The sequence below is a fragment of the Halichoerus grypus genome, chromosome 7 (genome assembly GCF_964656455.1).
Source record: "Halichoerus grypus chromosome 7, mHalGry1.hap1.1, whole genome shotgun sequence".
NCBI lineage: Eukaryota > Metazoa > Chordata > Mammalia > Carnivora > Phocidae > Halichoerus > Halichoerus grypus.
Window position 1 is genome coordinate 141,946,954 of NC_135718.1, and position 26,260 is coordinate 141,973,213.

Here is a 26,260-nt window from a genome sequence, read left to right on the forward strand (position 1 = left end):
TCCATGATGGTTAACTGTAGTTTATTCCTAGGTGGGTGAGTGTCTACATTTTAATGCCTAGTTAGCTTCCTCCTTTCACTGGTTTTTATCTTTGCCTTCCTTATCATTGCTCTTGCATGAGATTTGGTTTAACATACTGTTATTCATATCCTTCACCACCAAGCCTGAGCCTTTGCCCTTCTAGGAAGGCTTCCTGCCCCCTCTGGTCTAGTGACTTCTCTCTGCTCAGGACTTGTGCTTTCCCCTACCCCACACTCATTAGAATGGAATGTTATTAGGATGTGATTTTTGAGGTGGAAATAATGAGAGACTTTTTATTCTAATGCAGACTTTTTTTTTTTTTTTTTTTTAAAGTAGGCTCCACGCCCAGTGTGGGGCTTGAACTCACTACGACCCCGAGATCAAGAGTCGCATGCTCTACCGACAGAGTCAGACAGGCACCCATGTTTAAACAGGAAAGACAAATCTAGAATTGCTGCAGAGCTGGGACTAGAAACGAGATTGACGCACTCATGGCTAACTTTCCATCTTCTATAATATGGGGTCTTGTGTTTTGAGGCTGCTCCTTATACTTTTGAATTTCTTACTATTAATTTTTTCTGGAGTTATTTGCCTTTTGACCTATTTATGCCTCACTGTCCCAACCAGTCTATAAATTTCCGGAGGCCAAAGACACAGCCTTTGAAGTTTTTGTATCCTTTAATACCTCACACAGAGTCTTGCATTCGGGCGGGTGTGTAGCAAATATTGTATTGATTGGCTGCCTGAAAAATCTACACAAGGAACACGCAATATATCCTGACACCAAATGCAAATGATTTAATAGTTGCTTGTAACTGTGCCTCTTCTTCAGTGTAAGTGATTTAGAATTATCTGTATTTTCTTCTTGATGATTTATGAACTTTATATTTGTATTCTGCCCCAACCCTTTTTTGCTTTACCTGCTGTAGTAGGTCCAGGCAAAGGTGCAGCTTTTCTTCTCCGTTTGATATCTCCCGTGCATAAGGATCCTAAATGCATGCTTGTTTGCCTACAAGTAATTATCAGAAAAAACTATTAACAAAGGAGGAAAAAAATGACACATAAATACACAGCTTGTATAATCTGAACTTAAATCAAAACATTCTCAACAAAGATGGAGCAGCATAGTAAAACCACCAATCTTGTTTATATCGAAACATAATTACGTTTGTTGACAAGCGTTCAGCAGCTAAATGCGCCATCATAAATTGTTACTGGAATGAATAATATAAAAGGAATGCTTTTTAATTTTCAAAACTGGCAATCTTTCTAGCTCAACATAAAATCAAGTACTGTTGCTTCTGACAGGAAAATAGCTAAGATTAATTATCTAAAGAGATCACAATATTGTTGCTAGGTTATCAATTGGTTACTAATGCTTTACTGTCAGAGCAATATTTATTACAGGAAAAGTATGATCAATTTCTTTTAGGATATTATGTGGCAGTGAATTCTCTTAAAACATTTTAAACAGATAGAAGGAAATGGTGATGTTCTCTCTTATAATTCGTATGATTAGAATTCTTTAGCTAATTGTTTATTAGCTAGATGAGGAAGCGTAATTTAAATGTGTTAATGCTGGTCTACTGCCCCTGAGGAGGCGAACACGGTATTGGACTATATTTGTAAAGACATGATATATAAGAACTGAGAAGTAGACCTTCTGCGATTCTTGAAACTAGTTAGAATTGGATTATTTTGCCTAATCATGGACTCCTAAATTAAAAAGTTTTGGGAAATTAGAAATGGCCCAATTGAAAATCAAGAAAAAATTATAGACGGAAAGGATTTAAAAGTCTTCAAACATTTCAAGCTATAAAAGGACTCTGTTCATTTCCTGGATCATAATCCCTGATGAGGGGTTTGGGATAGTGTCTGGGGATCATGAAGCAGAAATAAATGACGCATGTTTATTATGGCACATGTTCTTTTAGTAATTCACAGAGATATCTGGTAGTATCCTGAAGTTTTATATTTAACCTAGCAAGGCCTGTTGGATCAATGTCCTCTCTATATCCCGTTGTTTCTGAATGGCCCAACAAACATTTGTTCACCAAACATTTGTTCCTTTTCATCTTCTTACGAATTGTATTCCTTCCCTTTTAAGTCCCAGACTCCTATCCCCCTTCTCCTTAGTTCAGGATGACATATATACCTCCTTTTGCCTCATTGTCTTTGGAATCTCATGTTTGTGTGGGTTCCCTGTATGTACAGAATCTAATTTGATTTCCTCCTATTAATCTGTCTCACATCAGTTTGATTCTTAGTCCAGCTAGAAGAATCTTGAAAGACAGAGAAAAATTATTTTCTCCCCTACTTACCCAGATTATTAGAGAAAATTTTAAAAGGAAAAAATTCAAGTAAGAACCAAGATATATATTTACACACATACTCTCAGGTATTTAAATATAATGAAAAATTGGAACTGGGGAGTAAAATTTACATATAGGTTCTACCTATATAGCACAAAGTAAAGTACAATAATGATCTGGCTGGTCCACAATCAAATAAATACACTGTGAAAATCTATCAATATAGGTGTAATAGTAAATAGGCGTTTGTCTAGTTTTCTCTTCCTTTTGTATTGAGTGCGTACTGTTTCTCTGTTATAGGATAAATATATATACTTATTAAAATATTTTAAAAAATCAGTTCATTCAGGTAGTGACTAACTTTGCAGAAATACACACACACACATACACAGGTCAAAAAGTTTTTAGAGGGGTGCCTGAGTGGCTCAGTCGGTTAAGCGTCTGCCTTCAGCTCAGGTCATGATCCCAGGGCCCTGGGATCGAGCCCTACATCGGGCTCCCTGCTCAGCGGAGAGCCTGCTTCTCCCTCTCCCTCTGCCTGCTGCTCTGATTATCTGTTCTCTCTCTATCTCTCTGTCAAATAAATAAATAAAAATCTTAAAAAAAAAAAAGTTTTTAGATATGCAAAACTGTCTGGATTTGAGGTGTGGTCCTGGCTCCAATGCCAAGAAAAATGAATAATTATGATCCCATTTATTTTTTTAAAACTATTAGAAATTTAAAAAAACTATAGTATTAGAGAAGACACATCCTTTTTATACAAAATTAATGAATTCACTTATTCAGCAAGCATTTATTAGTATCTACTATTGACTTAGCATTAAGATCCCACAGAGATGGTGACAATGAGGAGAGTAGGAAAGAAGAGATGGAAGATACAAAGGACACGGAATATTCACTTCCTATTACTGGAGGAGTTTACAGTCTGAGTGGGGATATTAAGTCATGAGTACGTGAAATAATTAGGGAGAGTGGTGGCAGTGGTGGGCCACACCAACTTTACTAGCTATTACTAGAGATTATATTATTTAGGCCTTATAACAACTCGAAACATGTTGTGTTGAATATACCTTTTTTCTTTTGTAGGGAAATATTTGTGCCTCAGTGGAAAACTATGCTTTTAGAGCATACTGTTCTTATCATCAGATTCTGATTCTATGGGAGCTAGTTTACAACTCGAAGTTATGGACGTCAGAAAGCAATGGGAAATAATTCCTGTCTATAGAAATGCAAATGAATTGTCCTGAGGAAGGACAATCTTCTCTCCTGTGGAAAAGTCAGTTCCACATCCGTCTGCCCATTCACATCTACATTCCTTACTCCTTATAAATCTGTGTTTCTTTGACTCTTCTTTGAACCCCTTATAAGATCTGCCTGGTTCCCTCAGTAACTCATGAGTTAAAGAACATCTCAAACACATACTCATTTTATATCTGTGAAAGAGTCATGATTTTATCTTTTTGTACCATATTATCCTTTAACATCTGTGATCCCTCCAGAAACCTCCCCATAGCAAAAGACTGCAGCAATGTTGATTCTGCAGAGCATATACCAGACAGGATCAGATATCAAGAATAGCTGAGGAGGATGGGAAGGGAACATTCTGGAAATGGGAATAAAGTGGGAATCTGAATTCTGAGGCATGGCCCTTTTGTTACTGAGCTGTAAACACCAACCCATGGACCATCTACTTCTGATCCTCTTCTTAAAACATAATAAATATCCTTTGTTTAAGCCATTGTTGATTAGGTTTTCTATATCTATTGCTGAAAGTATTTTTTTTTTTAAGATTTTATTTTTAAGTAGTCTCTGCACCCAACATGGGGCTCGAACTCATAACCCCGAGATCAAGAGTCGCATGCTCTCCTGACTGAGCTAGCCAGGCGTCCCTGTTGCTGAAAGTATTTTAAACTATAAAGAGTTTAGGGGTGCCTGGGTGGCTCAGTCATTAAGCGTCTGCCTTTGGCTCAGGTCATGGTCCCAGGGTCCTGGGATCAAGCCCCTCATCGGGCTCCCTGCTTGGCAGGAGGCCTGCTTCTCCCTCTCCTGCTCCCCCTGCTTGTGTTCCCTCTCTCTCTGTGTCTCTCTCCATCAAATAAATAGATAAAATCTTAAAAAAAAAAAAGCTATAAAGAGTTTGTTCAAGAGTAGTTCAAGATGTCTGGGGAGCAGTGTTTCGAGAAGGGACTATATAATTTGAAGGAAGAAGAATGCTGAGGCTGGATCACGGGCCATATATGCCACATATGCACATGAAGGTGTCTGGATTTTATAGCTGACGTGGAGTCATTAAAGGTCATTTGGCAGGAGAGACAGTTGGAGAGATTAGCATCCTGGGATGCTGGTAGAGAGTGGGGCTGGCCAGGGTTGAAACTGATGAGATGGAGAGCGACTAGGTTTGCAAAATCCAGACACATACTGCTTCCCATGTCATTCCTCTCTGTCATGGTTGAGAATAACACGAAGCTACTGCACCGTGGAACTTCTTTGTGCTGGTCTATCTGAGAGAGGAGGTGGGCCGGGGTGGGCAGGCAGCCCATGAAAAGTCCTGATTCTGGATTATTAAAAACAAAACAAAAAAACAACTATGCCAGGTTTTATTACTTTCAGATACATTTAAAGCTCAAATTAAGGTAAAAAAAATATTAGCCAGGAGCATCCTTCTTAAGAAATACATTTCTGGAAATAATTAGAAGAAATATTTGAGGGTGTGACAAACCGTAGGTATTCATTGTGACTATTAACATTGCCACTTTCACGGTTCTGGTACTAATGGCTTATAAGCAGAGTCTGCTCACAGCTTGAAAAATCATTCTCCAAAGTCAATATTGCCTTTAAGACTTTATCATTTTTTTTACACTATTAAAACTTATTAGGAAGGCCTGTTTACAAACATGGCAAAAAACAAATCCCAGGAACAACTCCCTCTTTTAAACCTTTTTTCTCATCTGCTGAACCAAAAATTCCCTTTCGGGTATCTTTACAGAAGAAATGGAATATAACTTCTTCATTCAACTCCTCCCCCCCCCCCCCCCCCCGGCTCCCACCGCCCCCAGCGGAGCTGCATAAAGGAAAAGAGACAAACATTCAAGGAGAATAAAGTTCAAGTTAATAGAGTCTGTACATTGTACCCAAAGACCTGAGCCATAAGAAAAACAGCTGGCTGTATTTCAGTAATTCTATCTGGAATTGACTCTCTGCTACAGCACATTCTGAGATCTGGATTATTGATCAGTAAGATTACCCCATTCAGGCTGGTCCACCCCCCTTTCCTTCAGACAGGTGCAATGAAGTTGCTACAAAGAACACTAAGTAAGGTCTACTCTGTTATTTGTTGTCACTCCTAATGTAAAACATAGCAGTTACTTTTTAATTTAAAATCAGTGAGAATCTCAAAGGCAGCCTTGTTGCCTCAGTCTACGTGAGTCATTCATTTTTGCAAAGCAGAATACTTGGATTACTATTCAAGGTGATAGCTGGCTATTTTTTTTTTTTTTTTTTTTTTTTGCGTGGTGTTTTGAAGAATGATGATGCACTGTCCTATGAACAGACTCGAAGTTATTAAAAAATAATGTTGCGATTTTTTGGTAAGGCGCTGCAAGAAAATTACGAATCAACTATATCAGTGTAGTTGTTTCTGTTAACAGTATTTGCTTGCAGTGGAGAAGAAGGGAGACAAATCAAAACCTGATAACTTTATAACTACTCACACCTTTATTATTAAAGATAAACATATCTTTAAGTGGAAAGGATCAAGAAATAACGCTGTCTTGTTTTGGATTAGTAAGTATTGTCACTTAGTTAGATTTGAAACATGGTTTCCCATGTACTAATTCTGAAGATTTGCCTATTAAATATTCGAAAAGCAGAGCTCAAAAAGAAGTCTTCATTTTGTTTTGCTTTTGAAACACACTTCACTTGGTTTATCCCCTCATCATTTTAAATGGTGTGGTGGTAGGAAACTGGGCATTTTATCTGGAGGAAAAAGAGGAAAAAAAAAACCAAAAACATGAAAACAAAAAAATCCTAGTGCAAACCACCTTGCCTGAAAACTTGGCTTTCGACATGGGCCGACAGAGACGGAAGCAGGCCGTGTCAGACACAATAATAGTAAAGGGAAAAGAGTAAGGACTTGTCTCTTCATCATATGCATTTACAAACAGAAGCTTTTCAGAGAATTAGGCCTAGTTAAAGCTGCCCTCTGGATAAAATGTGTTCCCAAGCACCCTCAGACAAGCTGCAGAGGGGAGACAAACAGATGTGACTATGGGCCCCGGCATTTGGCAAGAACACTCACTGTCAGTTAGAAAAATATAAGCCTGGACAGGGCATCAGCTGCACAGAAATGAAGAAGGTCTGCGGTGTCACTGGAGGAGTAATCCAGTGGCAGAGAGAAGTATGGGGGCTGGAAAATCCAGCTCCGTGGGAATTTCCTCTTCTAGATCCAAATGACCCTCTCCTCCCCTTTATTTGATGTCGATATGTCTCAACATATTAAACTGAAGGAGTTAACATCAGTATCTCTTTTTCTTTTGTACCAAAATGCACATTAAGTATCAACTACCATTTAGCCTAAGTATTTCTTAACTACTAAGATTGCATGAAGTTCTTGTTTTTTTTTTTGTAATTTCTATTTTCCTTTTTTTTTTCCAAAAATTTTTTTTTATTATGTTATGTTAATCACCATTCATTACATCATTAGTTTCTGATGTAGTGATCCATGATTCATTGTTTGCGTGTAACACCCAGTGCTCCATGCAGAACATGCCCTCTTTAATACCCATCACCAGGCTAACCCATCCCCCCACCCCCCTCCCCTCTAGAACCCTCAGTTTGTTTCTCAGAGTCCATCGTCTCTCATGGTTCCTCTCCCCCTCCGATTCCCCCCCCCGCCTTCATTCTTCCCTTCCTGCTATCTTCTTCTTCTTCTTTTTTTTAAAACATATAATGTATTATTTGCTTCAGAGGTACAGGTCTGTGACTGTTGAAGTCCTTGTTTTTAATGGTGTTTCTTTCTAAGCCCCTTCTTGTGCATGAAGCATGCTTTGCATTTGACCTTACCGATTGCACCCTACTTGATTCTGGTGCCTTCTCTTTCTGTGGCTTTGGTCATTTGACTTCACGTTCTGCCTCGAGTCCACTTCCCCTCTCTCTGGACTAACCCCAGCTTTAGCAAGGAGGAGTTTAAGTTTTAAAACAGTACACTGAACTTAGTACTTGTGTCCCAGGAACTGGGCCCTTGCTTTATTCTTGACTTAACTGGTCAGAAACCTCCCAGTACCTTAGTTCTTTTGAATTTAGGTCATGCCTGGATCTCCCCAGATGCTAAAGTCTGGCCCTGCAGAGCAACCTGGTGACTGAGGCTGTCTCTAATGCCCAAGCATCAGCTGCTCCTGGCCCCCATCTCTGCTCACTGCCCTACCTGGCCTGGGACATCTTGACTCTGTGTCCCTTAACGTCCAATTATCTGGGGTCTGAGGTGCAACACCCTTGGACAGTGATCTGGCCTGCTAGTGCGGTTCCTCTCGACAGTACATTGAGTCCTGACCTACTTCTTCCCAGTCTGCTTTAGCCTGCTGCAGTAACTGACGGCTGCTGCCAGAGCTAACGTTACTCTGAGTTTCTTGTGCGTTGATAAGCCTTCCCTCCTGTAGCTCCCAGCGTGGGCGGCAAGTGTGAGGGAGGGACGGCTGTGTCAGGAGGCTTCTGGGGAGCTCAGGGACCGGCCGCACTGCCCAGCCAGTCAAGGACTGTTCTGGCTCCTCAGAGCAGTGTCCTAGTGGCTCAGCTGTCCTGAGGAAGGGGGAGAGATGGAGGAGCTGGTGGGACCTTGAAGGTGCTCCAGGAACCTGGTCCCCTTGATGCTGCCATTTCCCCTCTCCCAACTAGGTCTCTCAAAGAGTCTACTTGTCGCCATATATGTCAAGGTTGGAGGAGGAACCTAGCTTTGCTTCTGTCATATATTAGAAGCACAGTAAATATCTACTGAACTAAAACAAATTAAACTACTGTAAAAACTGCTGCCTCAACATTTCATTTGGCAATTAATCATGCATTTTTTGTGATAACACTTCTTCTTTCTTGAAGTGTTACTTAAATTTACTCAAAAACATTCATTTAACAATTAACAAAACTTGACCATGAATCAGGTTATTCTACTATAGATGCTAAAAAAAACACAAAGATGGCTCCTACCATCAAGGGTATGCTCATAGCCTAATGCAGGAAACACAAGAAAGAGAAATTACTATACAGTGTAAGAAGTCCACAGGGTTATGGTAGCAGACCACCTCTTTGGGGAAACTGAGGAAAATTCATTTCGCCTGAGTTCAAATTTGGATATCGTCTCTCCAAGCAGAATCTAAGATATTTGAGGCATCTTGGAGTATTCTTTTATTCTTCACACCATAGTACCTAGGAAATAGTAGGCACTTAGTAAACTGATATTGATTTAATTTATTCAATTCCTAGCTATAACTATACATTTCTGGAATCTGTTTATCATTGATATTTAGTATAGAGTTTCAACAATAAACTTATTCCAATTTCCTTAAAAAATGATACAACAAAGCTAGTGTTGACTCTTAGGAGGGATTACAGATTACACAAAATAAACACGATTCTTTTGAATATCTCCATTAAATGCAAGAAGAGATGTGTCTACATTTAAAAAACTGGGATATTGATCCTGATGACATCTTGCATCTTACATAAAAGAACTATCAATTCAGACCACAGAATCAGATATAATCCCACATTGTCTCTCTGATCGTGACACTATACAGTATTTCTTAAGATGGTATGGTTGGCATTTATAATAATATCCAGTAATAAAACTATGGGGTATTCCTAATAATATTCCTAACTTTTTTGAGTGAAGTCCATGCATTACTCATTTTCATATTCACTTCATCCAGTGAGTCTATACTACTTGTATGTTTGTTGAATTGACTTCCTTACTATATTCTCTTATTTGCTACTTCTGATTCTAAACCAAGCTCTAATAAGGCAGTTCTTAGGGAATATTTTGGAACAAACGTGCTGAGTTTCTTTCTTTCACCAGCTTCAGGAAATGATGGAGTTAAAGGGGCAGGGCAGAAAATATATGTTATTATTTTTTTTATTATTTTGAATACGTGTTGGTTTCTTAAATCTTAGAATCTATTACTGAATTACCAGGAACTTCCAAACTTATCCAGTGTCAACTACATATGGGGTATTATGCTAAATATTTTCACATACTTTACCTTCTTTAATCCTCACAAAAACCAATTACAGGTCTGAGGAACCTAAGGTCCAGAGAAACTGTTACTTGTCAAAGATCACATAAACAGAAAATGAAGTTACTGTATTTGAACCAAGGAATGCATGCCTCAAAAGAATCATTTTTTCACCCTACACCATACTACTTCATTCAACTTAGTTTATTATACTCCATTTAATAAACGTCTACTGAAAATGTAATGCATGCCATGCCCTATGCCATAAAACAGGATTGAGAAATAAAAAAGATATGGCTTTCATTTTCTAGGGGTTAAAGTCTACCGATCATGTGGGAAAATGAATTCAACTCAATATTCAAAGAGAATTCCAAACCAGAGTGCAAGGCATTCTAGGCCCCTAGGTGAGAGAAGACATCTAAAAAGGCACAATGGCCTTGAAGTGCACATACCACCTGCCATCTTTGGGGCTCTGTAAGCAACTTGACAAGACAGGAGCCAGAACATACGGAGGTGTGGGGGGAGAAGACACCTCCTTGCACACACCAAATTTTAAGGAATTCAATGAATCTGTCCATTCACCATTATTTTAAATTCTCTAGAAAAAAAGAATGAAGTGGCTGTTTGACTGAATTCATCAGTTTATTACCTAAGTCAATAGTTGAGTTCAGTGGGAAAAAAAAAGCCTGTCCCTAATTCCTTGTAGACATAGCTTTGGGTTGTTTTGTAGCTGTAGTCAGGGAGCTATTGCCCTGGTGCAGAGATAGAGTCACATGGAGATCCATTTCCAAGGTAGCTTTTGAAGTTGAGGGGCTTTGCTCGCTCAATAGAGTTTACAGTTCACTTGCACGGTTGAGTTGGCAGATATAGGCTCAAGACTGGGCTCAGCTTTGATGTTCTGTAAAGTGTCCCAGGATGACTTGTGGAAGGGCACTTACAGTAATGTCCTAATTCTACGTGCTGTACTGGACATCTGTAGAGCATTACCACTAAAGAGCAAAGGATGATGTGGTTGCCACTTTTACCTCCATACCGAGGAGGTGATAAAGACTGGATGTTTTAATAATAGGCCAGAACGTCTTAAACTTCTGAAAGATGCAGGGAGTTATTTCTACTCTGGAATATGTCAGACAGCATTACCATTAAAGGCAAACTTACTTGAGTTTAGGTTAAATGATTGTTTATTGGTGGACCTCAATTGGGACTCTATGACCCAGATGAAACGCCACCAGCCTTATCTGACTGCAATTGCCAGAATAGTCTCTCACTCCTTGGAGAAAACAATGATTTTTACTATAAGCTACAGCTATCTATCTACATGAACCAATACTCTATTGAGACTGTATATTCCTTGAATGCAGTGGGGCCCACATCTGATTTATTTTTTTAAGTAATGTCCCTCAGCACTCATAAGCCTTGCCAACAACAGGCACGTATTAAATCATTATTGAATAAAATTTAACAATGCATGCCAGAGTTTTGATGGTAACTTGTTTTTACGATAATCAGTATCTTTATTGAGGTTCCGATTTCTATAATAAATAAATGCTTACTTATGGGAACAGAAAATCACAAACAAATTCAGTCCCTCTCTTGGGCTTCGGGATGGAAGTATGTGCAAAATCAAACTTGTACGTGTAAGTCAGCTTTTAAAGTATAGGCAGGCATCTGATGCAGAAGTGTTTCCCTTTTTACATAATTTTGCATTTTGCTATGTTAAGTGTAACTTTATGAAAAGAATGCTTTCACTTCCTTCTCTTCCATGATAGTTTTTGGCAGACGAATGAACAATATGTATATAAAACTTTTACACACTTGTTAGCAAATGTTTCCTAGAATGTGAAATATACTGTAATAGCTCGGGAAGGTATCAAGGGGCTTGTGCTGATTACATGAACACTAATGTTCAATAATCAACAGAAACAGTATTTCGGGATTCTCCCAATTCAATTCAATTCAATTCAATTCAATTCAATTGAAATACTTGTAAAATTGGAATACATTAGCTTATATTCAGAATTAGTTATGCCATCAAGATCTTTGATCAAACATCCTTTCTCATTTTGGTAATTCAGGTCTACTACTCTTTATATTTGGAAGGTCTATTGTTTTTAAATGTCGATGGAGAAATACCCTACAAAAGTAACTTCAAATAAGAAAGAAGTCTTTTCTCATTTACATACCTGCATTTCTTTAGAAAAACCTCTGTATTTTTTTAAATTTCAGAAACTGAATGCCAAGTAAACAACAATCGTTTTAGTCATGGTTTCAAAATGCTGCCACTTTCTTTGTTAAATAATGTACAAATAATCTAAGCTGTTTAAAATTACTATTTTAGAAGAGTCAACAGTTTTGCTTAAAAACAAGATAGCAGATTTAAGAAAATGGTCGAGTTCATTTTTATATGCCTTAGGAATAAGACTCGAGGAAAAAGATACTACCGTGTAAATTACCTGGCCTTTGACCTGGGAAAGCTATTGGACCTCTCTCTCTATTTCTTCACATGCAAAATGGGAATAATAACACTATCTACTTCACAGGGTAATTTTGGAAATTAAAAGAGATAAAATAAATGCATTGTTAACACTCAGGGGATCTTGGCTATTTTGGTATTTAACTGTAAAAATGATAGGGAATTTTTTCCTTCAATTTTAGGTAGTATACTTTAAATTCCCTGTCTTTGGTCCTTCTTAACTACATACCCACTTATCTTGAGAGGCGATACAGCACAGTGGTTAAGAGTGTGGACTCTGGAGCCAAAAGAGATGAAATTTCACTGCTGCTTCCCCATTTAACAACCTGGGCGAACCTGGGCAAGCTACTTAATTTTTATGCCTCACCTTTCCCTTCTGAGAAATGGCGGTAATAATGGAACCGATCTCAAAGAGTTGATGTGAGGGCTGAATGTGTGGCTCACAGCATGCTCTCAGTAAGTCTTAACTATAATTTCCCACAGACAAAGGGAATTTGTATATGGTAAACTGAATACTGTATTGATTCTGGCACCTTTTTCCCCCAATCATAAGCCCAAAGAAGTAGAGAAACTCTGTGGACCAGAACATATTTTGTTGTTATAGTACAAATGAGGAAGTATAATAGATTTACCATTAGCTAATATGGTCTAAATATATTCTATAAACAAACATGTAAATGTGTCATTTATGCTAATACAACACAACACAGTACACCAAATCATAGGTTGTCAAGCTGATTTCCCACTGTACTTTATATCCTTTCAATGAATCTTAAATTCTACTGTAGAGAGGGCAGAGGTTATGAGGAACTAAAACAAGTTCATCGCAGCTGGTATACATTCAAGGTAGCGAGTATTTGGAGATGAGGGTGGAATCGTTAAGAGGGGTAGACCAAGAAAGACCTTGCAAGCCATGTTTAGGACTTAATCCTACAGGCAATGGGAAGCCATTAAGAATTTGTGTGTGGGTGTGTTTGTGTGTGTGCGGGTTTCCATCTATTCATTTTTTTTTTTTTTTACAGTTTTACTGAGAAATAATGGACATACATAGCTATATTAGTTTAAGTGCAGTGTACAGCATAATGGTCTGATTTACATATATTCTTAAGTGATTATAGTAGGTTCAGCTAACATCAATCTTTTCATACAGTTACAATAAAAAGAAAACAAAGAAAAAAGGAAAAAAATTTTTCTCCTTGTGGAGAATTCGTAGGATTTACTCTCTTCACAACTTCCCTATATGTCATACAGCTGTGTCAGCTGTGGTCATCATGTTGTACCTTCCATCCCTAGTACTTATTTATCTTATAACTGGAAGTTTGTTATCTTTTGACCACCTTCTTCCAATTCTCCCTTCCTCACCCTCTGCCTTTGGTAACTATAAACCTGATCTCTTTTTCTATGAGTTTTTTTTTTTTCTTTTTAATTTCACATTTAAGTGAGATCATACAGTATTTTCTCTGTCTGACTTACTTCAATTAGCATAATGCCTGTAAGGTCCATCCATGTTGTCTCAAATGGTAGTAGGACTTGCTCTTTTTCCCTCCCCCTATGGCCAAATAATATATATATATGCACAATTTTTTGATCCATTCATCCATTGATGGGCACTTAGGTTGTTTCCATGTCTTGGTTACTGTAAAAAATGCTTCTATGAATATGGGGGTGCAGATATCATGTTGAATTAGTGTTTTAATTTCTTTTGGATATATTCCCAGAAATGAACTTGCTGGATCATATGATAGTTCTGTTTTGAATTTTTTGAGGATCTTCCATACTGTGTTTTCCATAGTTGCTGCACCAGTTTACAACCTAGGAACAGTGCACAAGGTGCCATTAAGGATTTTTAAGTAGGGCGCCTGGGTGGCTCAGTTGGTTAAGCGACTGCCTTCAGCTCAGGTCATGATCCTGGAGTCCCTGGATCGAGTCCCACATCGGGCTCCCTGCTCAGTGGGGAGTCTCCTTCTCCCTCTGACCCTCCTCCCTCTCATGTGCTCTCTCTCATTCTCTCTCTCTCAAATAAATAAATAAAATCTTTAAAAAAAAAAAAAAAAAAGAGTTTTTAAGTACACACAAATAGATTTGGGTTTTCCAAATGTCATTCTGGCTGTGTTATGGAGAATGAATGAAGGGGACAAGAGTGAGAGACTCAAACGAATAATGGACGGTGCCCAGGTTTTCTTGACTAGGACAGAAGATCCTGGAATGCAGAGGGTTCCAAACACATCACCTAGACCAGTGTCTTCCATACACTTGGTAGAAAAAGTCCTAAAAGGTGTGTGGAAGTAGTGCCTGAAGCATCATTTTTTAAAGAAACACAGACAATACTATACTAAAAGATTAGAAAATCATGACACACTAGATGTAACAGTAGAGAAATGTAGCCCTGACCATGTATCATTCCAATCACTTATTTCCGCAATTAAAAATAAGCATGTTATGAAGAAGTCCTGGAATCCTGTAATTCTAAGAAAAAAGGCATAACTGGAATATTCTGAGAATATGGTGGCAGTGACACTGTTGTTTTTGAACCTGTATAATAACATGTAGCGTAACCCAAACCCCCCTAACAACAGCCAGCCAGAGAGAGACGACAGCATCCAGAAAACAGAAATGACAGTAAAAAAATAAATCTCAGAAATGAAACTAGACTAAAATATAAGAATAAATAAATAGGATGGAGAATAGGAGAAGATAATGAAAAATAGGATGCAAAGTATAAAAACATTAAAAATAAGAGAGAAAAAGGATCAGGTAAGTGACAGCTATAAAAGATCCAGTATATGTGTAAGAGAAACTTCTGAAGGTAAAAAAGATCCAGTATATGTGTAAGAGAAACTTCTGAAGCAAAACCAAAGCTATGAAACAATATAAAAATGAAAAGCTATAATTTGAGGAAATCTTAAAATTTATTTCAAGAATAATAACAACTACCTTTGGAAAGAGCATACTTCATCCTTGGGAAAAAACACCTAGAATGACCATACCAGAATACAGTCTATTCAAACTCTTGGGCTTTAAAGAAAAGGAAAATATCACTGAGCATCCAGGCAAAACCAAGTCACTGAAACATGAAAGAAAACCAGACTCTAGCAGACATTGAAAACAATGTTTTATATAGACAATGCAGGAACCTATTTATTAAGGAAAGAAGATAGGAACTATGGATTGTAAATCTGGCCAAAGTGACCTTTACAGGTACAGGTCACAGAAAAACCCTTAATAACATGCAGGAATTCAAGGAACACTGTTCCCATGAGCCCTTCCAGAGGAAAACAAAAAGAATAGAGAAGCACTTCAGATCCAATGGGGATCATTAACATTATATTTGCTGAATTTATACCAAATGAACTGAACTAGAACTAAAACTGAATCCAAAAAGACAGCATAGGATGGAATGGTTCACCTATCGATAGTACACCTATCGAAAAGGGGAGAGAAATGAAAAGTATATAGGAAAATAGAATGAGTTTGCTGACTGGTCTATAGGTATTAGCAGAGTATCATTTACTTCAAATCCAGTCCTTGGGAGAGGAATGAGAAGCGCAAAAGAAGTTACTAGCAGACTTCAGTATAGGTCATAGTAGGGAACCAACAGCCTCCCCTGCCCAAAGTATTAACGTAAAGGTAATTATAGAAAAAAAAAAAGTCTTCTGAAATGTCAAATATTATTCTAGAGGGCAAGTAAGAGCAAGGAAAAGGAAAAGAAGAGAGGGAGGAAGATCTGCTTATCCTAACATAGAAAGAAGAAAAAAAAGAGCCAATGGAAGGATAAACCACAAATAGAACAAAAGAGAACAAGAGCTACCTGCCCCCTGGTTAGGGGACAGGGTAGAGGCTAGAATTCTTTGAAAATGATTTTTTTGGGTGGAGATTTGATTATGGAACCTATAATGATTTTTATGTCATTATATAACAAAATTAAATAAATTTTTAAAGAGAAGTCTCTGAATATTAAAACGAAACTAAAGAACCTAATGACACATTGGTATATCTATACTTAGAAACTATTTCAAGTGACTTTATTTATTTTTAAAAAGATTTTATTTATTTACTTGCGAGAGAGAGAGAGAAGCAGACTCCCTGCTGATCAGGCTCCATCCCAGGACCCGGAGATCATGACCTGAGCCAAAGGCAGATGCTTAACTGACTGAGCCACCCAGGTGCCCCTCAAGGGACTTTAAAACACAGGAATTGACTACATATTCCTCGTGAAATATAAAAGAATTATCAAACAAGGGGCGCTTGGGTGGCTTAGTTGGTTAAGTGACTGCCTTCAGCTCAGGTCATGATCTCAGGGTCCTGGGATAGAGCCCTGCATCGGGCTCCCTGCTCGGCAGGAAGACTGCTTCTCCCTTTCCCACTCCCCCTGCTTGTGTTCCCTCCCTCGCTGTCTCTCTCTCTGTCAAATAAATAAATAAAATCTTAAAAAAAAAAAAAAGAATTATCAAACAAATGGGAAAAGGAAAAATTTTAAACTGTTCTTACAAATTATTTTATTTGATGGTCATGATGATATGGTGATTCTGAGACTGCTGTGTGTATGACTGGTTAGATAAAAGGAATACAGCTGACCCTTGAACATGGATTTGAACTGCACGGGTCTACTTATACAAGGAATTTTTCCAATAAATACAGTACAGTACTCTCAATGTATTTTCTCATCCTTATGATTTTTTAAAAGGATTTTATTTATTTATTTTAGTGAGAGAGAGAGAGCATGAGCAGGGGGATGGGCAGAAGGGGAGGGAGATGGAGGAGTAAAGGAAGGGGAAAGAATCTCAAGTAGACTCTGCACTGAGCACGGAGCCCCACCCGGGGCTCGATCTCACAACCCCTGAGATGATGACCTGAGCCGAAACCAAGAGTCGGACACTCAACCAAATGAGCCACCCAGGTGCCTCTTCCTTATGATTTTCTTAATAACATTTTTTTCCTTTAGCTTACATTATTGAAAGAATACAGTATATAATACAGATAGCACACAAAGTATGTGTTAATCGACTGTTTATGTTATCAGTAAGGGTCTGGTCAACAGTAGGCTATTTGTAGGTTTTTGGGGAGTGAAAAGTTATCAAAGAAATTTTGACTGCACAGGGTGTGGGTGCCCCTAACCTTCTCACACTGTTCAAAGGTCAACTGTAATTATTATGGTGTGATTAAGAGGGAGTATTTTCAATGTTGAAAAAAAGATTATAATCAATGATGGAGAGTACAAAAATACTGAAGTCTTGAATTTGAGTCAGGACTATTAGTATGAGCCAATATGTTTAAAAAAAAAAAAATCCTAACTCATTTCATTAAAAAGGGCTAGAAATAATGATAGCTCTAACATCCAGATTGTAGTTTCCAAAACTATTTCCCTTCTTAAAGAAATGGCTGATCTTGGCCCAGGCCAGAAAAGGTCCAAGGTAGCTTTGAAAATGTAAACATACCAGATGGCAAGGAAGAAAGCAAAGACCAGTAGAAAGGAAACAGACTCAGGAACCAATATAAATAATCTTCCATTGCCCGAAGATGGGCCAATTTTAACATCAATTAGGATAATAACTAATGAACTGAAACACATCAAATATGTTTAAAATAAATGAGTTAAAAACAAAATAGAATCACGTTTCACTGGTCACCTTTGGAAAATGTAAGGAACCAACAATTAATTCTGAAAACTGATAACCAAGGGAAGAGATCAAGTATTTATCTTGCGTTTCCTACATGATCTGTGCCTCGAAGTAATCAAGTAGTTGAAGGGGGGAAAATTTTTAACAGAAGTACTCCAACCAATAGGCAAAAGTGAAATGACAGAATTAACGTATCACCATTCTGTAACCCTTAACGAATGAATGTGGGATCCTTATGGCTAATCAATCACAGAAAGAGACATGGAAATGAGAAATAGGAGACACCGTCTCTGCAACAGTCTTGGCCCAAACAAAGCGAAACAAAACAAACAAAACAACCTGGATCTAATCAATTCTCTAGATTTAAATACCAATGACAGGAAACACGAGGGACAAAAGGTAGATGTGCAATGACACAATGTGGGTAAAATCAGCAACACTCCTTAGAGGTGACAAACTTCATAGAACAACCAACCTGATTTCTGTAATCAAAAACTTTAAAGGAAAAACACAGGCTGGGGGAGGGCATATTTATAAATTAAAGGGAACTTTTTAAAAGAGATGTGTATCAACCGATTATAAGAGACGGACCTCATTTGGATCCAAATCCAAACAATGTATAAAATAAAACATTACAAAATAACTGGAGAAATGTGAATATCAACTGTATATATTATTATATTTTAAGAAATTATTGCTCTTTTAATAGATGTGGTAATGGTACTGTGGCTTTCTTTTTTAAGATTTTATTTATTTATTTATTTGAGAGAGAGAGAGAGAGAGAGAAACAGCATGAGAGGGGATAGGGTCAGAGGGAGAAGCAGGCTCCCCGCTGAGCCAGGAGCCCGATATGGGACTCAATCCCAGGACCCTGGGACCATGACCTGAGCTGAAGGCAGTCGCTTAACCAACTGAGCCACCCAGGTGCCCTGTGGCTTCTTTTTCTTTAGAAGAGGCTATTATTTTTTAGAACATACTGATACATTTCAGTTGAAGTAATATGATAGATGGGCTTTGGGGTTGGAGGAAAGGGTGGTAGGGATACAGCTGAAACCAGGTTGGCCATACACTGATAATTATCTAGGCCAGTTGAGAGACACATTGAGTTTATATTTTTCTCCGTATTTCTGCTTTTGGTAGATCTTCCATAATAAAATATTGTTAAAAACTGCTTTTACCATCCTGACATTGTAAGTGAAAAGCATCCTTTCAACTCTTAAAACTGCCAGTATGAAGTCATTCTAGGTTTTCAAATCTTAGTGACACTCTCCGTAATTTTTAAGTGATCAAACTTGAAATTAAATTAAGTTATTCATGACGTCTGATGTCTTTCAGTTTGAGTACACCTCTGGACTGTAACTTGATGTAAAAAGATTACAAAAATCTCTATCTGAAGTTTATTGTCCTTAGAAAGGATAATGCATAGTTTTTATTCCATCTTTCTAATTAGTAATTTAAGCATATGTTCAGCATTTAACTCTAAATGTTTGCCTTTTCCCCAAGCTCAAAGACAGCTGTCCAAGATTTGAATGCCAGAAAACATTTAAATATCAACATCTGTTGAATTATGTTAATTTAGTGTAATATAATTGGGCATGAGTTGGAATTGATCAGAAGTATATGAAATAAACAAAGTAAATTCCCAACAATATCTTGGTATACAAGCAAATCACTACAGAGCGATGAAAAATATTTCTGAAGAGAAAGGGTGAAGAAAAAGACTCATTATAAAGAAGTAGATGCTTTTAAAAACATAGTTTTAACTGTATGAGACATTATTTTGTGATTTTTAGATTTATTTTTAAATTGCCTCCTAATTGAAAGGTAATTAAAATCAACTACAAGTGATAGTTAAGTGTTTAATATTTGAATATTTTTATAAATTATTAAATAATTTATACTTATATAACAACTACTTATATATGCAGTAGCTGTTTTAGACTGCAGGATGATCCCTGTTATATTATGAGCAGTTAAATATGTCAAATTTCAAGAGTTGGTATAATTTCTTTTCTACAGACACAAAATAGTATTTTTAAATTCAAAGCGTTGTCAATGCGGCAGATGAATTTACAAGGTTTATTCTCCAGGCTGTAAGGTACAAATCATCAAGTAGGAGCTGTTGTTTATTGTATTGCTGGTTTAAAATCTTAACTTTTACAGCAATTCTTTTACTAATAAATTAGGAATGCTTGATGTTTGGGGAGTGTTCTGGACACACACGCATTGGATGATCAGATCCTCAGACGTACCCCTAATGAAGTTATAACCTGGGCAGCATGGGGACACAGCTGTTGTTAATATATGGTCCTGTGGGTGGACCTCCATCATTGCCAAGGGGAAGCATCTCTGGGAGTTAAAGGTTAGTTTTGTGTCCATGCCCATTGAATCACAGGACCAATTTGGAGAGTGCCAACTGTGAAACAGACACCTGTCTGAAGGAAATGGACTCCACAAGACAAATTTACTGGAAAGCTTTCATGTGCTATTTTCCATTATTAGTGACCATGGCCAAATTCCACTGCTGTTCTAGAGATGAGAGGCTGTGCATACTTTTAGTTATGTGAAAACATCTAATTATCTACCAGATTTCAAGAAAGCATTGTCATGAATGTTTTACCAGGAAGTATTTGATTGCTTTTTTAATTTACCACGCACTGGATACATTACATAGCTCCAAATGGCAAATCCCTTTTTTTGTCTGTGTGGGTTACTCATATTACCCTGAAAAGCAATCTCTCAAAATTCTAATTGGTTGATAAGTAATTTTATTTAGTATAGTCACAATTTAAAATAACTCCCTATAATCATTAGTTTAAAATTTTGGCAAGGAAAGTCAGAATTTCTAGATGCCAAAGGGACAGAAGGCACGAGAACTGGCAATTTGAGAACAGTGCCTTTTTTTTAACATACTAATTTGGTCATATAGTATAAAATAGATTAAATTCCTTAAAAATCATTTTATGTTGTATATGTGGTTTATTTCCAATTATGCTACTATAAATATCCATACCTAGAAGCTATTAAAAATTTTTTTAATTAGAACACATATGCAATTAAATATGTTCCAATTAAACAAATATAGAATGTATACATTCTTATTAAAGGGAGTATGTAAATATATTCTATGTGTTCATTCATGCATTTGTATGAATTAATTAAAAAATCTAAGACACTTTTCTATCTGGAGGATTGGGTGAACTTTTTTAAGACAATGAAATTTAATGCTAATTTTAGGTTTAGAAAGTAAAAACAATAACACACTAGACATTTTACTTTTAAAATTAGTATTTAAAAGCATTTTCAAGCCATTATGTTGGACATATAAAGTACATAAAACATGAAATGTTAAGTGGTATAAGTTGCTTTAAAGTATGGTCTTGAATCATTATTTTAATATGACAAAGGAGGATTTGTTTTAAAATCCTAAATCTGTTAACACAGGATAGGTAACTTCTCATCTTAAAAATTAACATAAAGCATCACTTACTTTTGTTAATACGTTTAATCTTGTTGATACATTTCTGCGAAAAGCAACACTGAACAAATATAGTCCATGTCATTAACCAGTACTCTAATGAACAGTTATCCTGTCCCAATTTATTAACAGCTGCTCAAAAATGTAGTAATTAATAGTTTCATTTATTTTTGGCAAACCTACAAAATGACAAATAGTTTTATATCTGTTGCAAATTAGATCTCCTTCTCCAATAACAGATGACACTATGGGGAAGACTAAGCAAACTCCATCCTTGAACATCTTTTGATCTTTAGAAGATCAAATAAAGAACAGCTATAATTCTATTTGTTAACAGCTACAACACAACAGTGATTTGTATCATCATATGAAAATGAATATGCTCTGTATTAAAGTAAATAGAAATGTTCTTCTAGCCTGATGGAAGAAGGCTGACATGAATGTGTTTTTGTGTGAATGTGATGGGATTTGTTTTGATTCTCTGATGAAATCTATTGTCATTTTTTTCATTTTAGGAGACTCTTTACTATTAATCAGGCAAGATGACAGAAAAAAAAAAAAAAGGTTGATTTCTTCCTCCTCACTATTAATTGCTAACATAAGAAACAGAACACACAGTATCCAGGGATTATCAAATTATTTGACATTAAGTAAATGAAAAATGTAATGCTACTAAAAACTAAGTAAAAGTGAATTAACACATGTTTTTAAAAGACATTTTATTCATTATTATTATTATCTTTTAAAATTTGTATTCCCTCATTTTTTAAAAAATTGTTTTTATTTATTTATTTGAGAGAGAGACAGAGAAAGACAGATAGCAAGAGAGAGCATGAGCGGGGAGGAGAGGGAGAAGCAGACTCTCCGCTGAGCAAGGAGCCCGATGCGGGGTTCGATCCCAGGACCCTGAGGTCATGACCTGAGCTAAAGGCAGACGCTTAACCAACTGAGCCACTCAGGTGCCCATAAAAGACATTTTAAAATATTAAATAGAATTGAATAATATCAACAATAAAAGTGCTTTTACTTAATTTCAAATTATATATCAGACAGTTGGATGATTTAGCCTTTGTGCCTCCCCAGAGTAAATGACAGGACTCATGTAAGTAAAGAAGTACAGCAGATTAAAAACAACAACAACAACAAAGTCAGATCTAAAAGGAAAGGCAGAACATGATCTAAATAATTCAATAAAATTGCTGTCAATTTTTGTCAAACTATCAGTCTTTTTGTATGGATTCTTAGAATAGTAAAGACTAATCATAAATATAAAGAGGTATTTAAAAAAGCAAGACATTTTTGAGAATGGCACGTCACTCAGAATCAGGCATCACTTAATGCATGTTTTACCGACTTTCAGTTTGGGAAGCTATACTGAACTTTCTGGTACTAACCAAAGGTTATGACACGAGAAACAATATGAACAATAATAATAATAATTTATTTATTTATTTATTTATTTTTTTAAAGATTTTATTTATTTATTTGAGAGAGAGAGAATGAGAGAGAGCACATGAGAGGGGGGAGGGTCAGAGGGAGAAGCAGACTCCCTGCCGAGCAGGGAGCCCGATGCAGGACTCGATCCAGGGACTCCAGGATCATGACCTGAGCCGAAGGCAGTCGCTTAACCAACTGAGCCACCCAGGCGCCCCGAACAATAATAATAATAATTTAATTGGAGTTTTAAATGAGGTGAAGGCAGAGGAAAAGAACTTCCTAACTTTGAGAAATGTAAAATTATATTTGACTACTGAAATAAAAAAATGGAAGGTTTGGGTATCAAGTCTGGAGTTTAAGAGAAAGATATGGGTTGAAGAAATAAATCTAGATGTCACTGCTCTTTCCAGAAAACACTTAGATGCACTGCCCCAAGGTTTAGCTGAGTGAGTGTGAATGTGTGTATGTGTGTTTCACTTTGGCTAATAACCTAGTGCATGCAATGACCACTCAAAAACTATGCCTGTTCATTAGTAAATATTGACAGTGATAGGGAGTAAGTACTGGTTTTCAAAAATTACAGTTGTGTATGCTTTCATGCATTTATTTCTTGAAAGAATTTTGTGTTTCCCTAAGCTTTTATTAATGTTTTCAAAGGTTTTAAGGTATATACGGAGATACTCATTCAATATTAGATGAGAAATAATATACAATAAACCTAAGACAGAATGCCATAGTAGGAAAATGGATAGAGAATTCTGAAGAAATGAAAGGATGCCAGAAAACAGAACCTCACAGACTAATCAAACGGAAGCATCAGATGGGAATAATCAGTAAGATATAAGCAACACGGATGGATGCGAGACAGGAAACACACAACTTCAAGGACTGCAATGCTAAATCTTGGGCAAACACAATAAATATAAGAGGATAACGTTATGATGAAAGTTTTTCACACTATTCAATATCTGACACACCCGCTATATGAGAAGGCTCCCCCAGGGAATAAAAATGGAGCAACAAACTAAAAGGAAGATGTGTAAGACTAATGTCGTTTGAATCAATGAGATGACATTATAGCTCTGTTTATAATTAGAGTTTGTTTATATTAGCTTACATTATATCTGTGTTAAGAATCAGTCAAAAGTTTGATTACAGGACCTGTTGAGTATCACGTCTGAGAAGGAGAATGCTAATTATGTTTACAATAAACATATGAACAAATAAAACACTTTTATCTTTCCTTAATAACTCTCTGGATATGATGGAATGATGTGTTACGCTGAGCACTGCTGATGGCAGCTCAAGTGCGGAAGGATGTGTGGGGGGTGAGAAGCCAGTTACGAAATCCAAAGGAACAGGGACGCCTGGGTGGCTCAGTCGGTTAGATGTCTGCCTTCGGCTCAGGTCATGATCCCAGGATCCTGGGATCGAGTCCCGAGTCAGGCTCCTTGCTCAGTGGGGAGCCTGCTTCTCCCTCTCCTGCCTCTGCCTCTCCCCCTGCTTGAGCTCTCTCTCTGACAAATAAATAAAATTAAAAAAAAAAAAAAAAGAAAGAAAGAAATCCAAAGGCACACCTGCCCTTTTCAGAGGAAGAAGCACAGGCCCCCTTGAAAAAGAGTCTGTTGTTGATGAGGTAGAGCTTCCCTAGAGAACGGATTGAAATTATCCAAGTAGGCTGTTTGTTTAAAGGAGGCTTTCATAGGTTGTCACCTCTTTGGCACTGTTAGATGTAAGACAGCCTCAGAGTTGGAAAAGACACAATTCCCCTGCCCCGTCACCGATTTAAAGAGGCTACATGAACACGAAAGTGGGTGTGGCAAAAAAGGAAAAAACGCCATAAACTGGGTATCTAGAAAACCACCCAACTGCATTATAGTTAGTGGCCTCGGTAAGTAACACCCTGAAACCCGGCTACGGAGGTCTTGAAAACTGCCCTGCGGAGCTGAGGGTGAGATGTACCACCCTCCACAGGCGGAAGCCACACACTGTGCCAAGCTCCAGTGAGGAAGGCCTACCTGAAGAGCACGCTGTTGGCACGCGCTTCAGAGTCTCAGCTTTGAGTCATTAACAGCAGACCCCTGCTGCATTTATCTTTTCTTACCTGCCTGCTATGTTTTGGGAGTAAATGATCCCAAGATTTACTGGTTTAATGCATTACAGTTCTCTTCTCTAACCTTTATATTTCCCACAAGTTGAGAAAGGGAAGTGAAGTCACTCATCTAAAAGGGGTAAGAAAAGTCAAGACGATATTGAAAATACTAGAAAGAAAATGGCTTTCAAGACAGCAACACAGAAAAATACATATAAATAAGGAAGGTGAAGAATTTTTTTGTCTCGCAATTAATAAAACTTGTAACAAAAATTAAACTCGAGTAAGTCTTTCTCTCCTTGTGCTTATTTTACCTTCACAAATTGCGTTATGCCTCACACAAATGTTACTCGTAAAGACACAAGAAAATAAACCGCATCCACAGAACAAGACACAGAGGATATCCAAAAGGAATGCTCAAGGAACAAGGTGAGCTCTTGGAAATGAAAATTGTAAGAGAATTCTTTTTCAATGATAAAAGGTTTGAGACATCACATTGATAAAATTGTCCAGGAATCTTTGAAGACAACAATATATAAAAGAGATGTTAAGAAAACCTGGAGGCTCACTTGAGGGCACTTCCAACATCCAAATCCTAAGAGAGGAGGGGAAATGGAAAACACAGATAGGAGCAATGCCTTCAAAATCCTGAGGCAAAATGGCTCCCAAGAGAATTCCATTCCCAGCTGAATCAATCAATGTAAGACTAGAAAAAATAGATTTTCAGACATGCGAAGTGCCACAGATTTAACCACCACTGTTCTCTTTCTCAGAAAGCTCAGGAAAAATAATGGCGTGGGGTCCAGGGAACAGGAAATCCCCTGTAGGACAGATGAAGGACATCCCGAGGATGATAATGAAGAGAGATCACGGGACATCCGCTGTGCAGCAGATCCAGACAGCAAACAGTTGAGAATGGATCTGAGAAAGCGACGGCTCAAAGAGGGAGGCCACCCAGAAAAAGAATTGAGAGGAACTACACTTCTGCGTAGAGGTGGTTGATGAACGGGGGTGAGGCACACAGAAAACAAAGCGAATGAAAAACAAGACAGTTATCTCCATGACAACAGGAAAGTGATACATCTATGAATAATATTTACATACATAATCACATTAATGCAAACAATGAATATTGATTTGGTCTAACGATTATGATATAGCTACTAGAAAGAGAGAAATGCAGATACGGGGTGCATGCGTGTGCGTGTGCGTGTGCGTGTGCGTGTGTGTGTGTGTAGGACGTACAGCTGGAAGTCAGTAGGTTATACCAAAGTAAGAACTTCAAGAAATAGTAATATAAGCATGTAATTTGGGTTGATACTAGAAGAAATGGCTAAAAGGGTTGAAAGTGGTTTCCTCTGGAGGGTGAAATTGGAGAACGGGGAAGGACAGGGCTGGGGCCTGCTGTACTTTGTCATAAGTCTTATAGAATGATTTGACTTTCTAAACTAGGTACAAGAAAAATAGGATAAAAAAACAGTTGAACAAGTGCTTAGAAAACACACAGGTGGAAATAACAATACCATACTTGAAATAAGAGCTAATATTTGAGCTCTTCCATTTTAAATGCTTTATAGGCACTAACTCATCAATTCCTTACAACAGTGTT

The 26,260-nt window shown here is 37.3% G+C and overlaps 1 protein-coding gene across 2 annotated transcripts in view; it reads right to left on the reverse strand.

The window, feature by feature from the left end:
• GPATCH2 (G-patch domain containing 2) overlaps window positions 1–26,260 on the reverse strand; it is a 173,115-nt gene that overhangs the window by 14,931 nt on the left and 131,924 nt on the right. For both annotated transcript variants that reach the window (XM_036096168.2, XM_036096167.2), the window contains one exon: window positions 942–1,030. In XM_036096168.2, coding sequence (XP_035952061.1) covers window positions 942–1,030 — 89 coding nt within the window. The remainder of the gene's footprint in view (window positions 1–941; window positions 1,031–26,260) is intronic.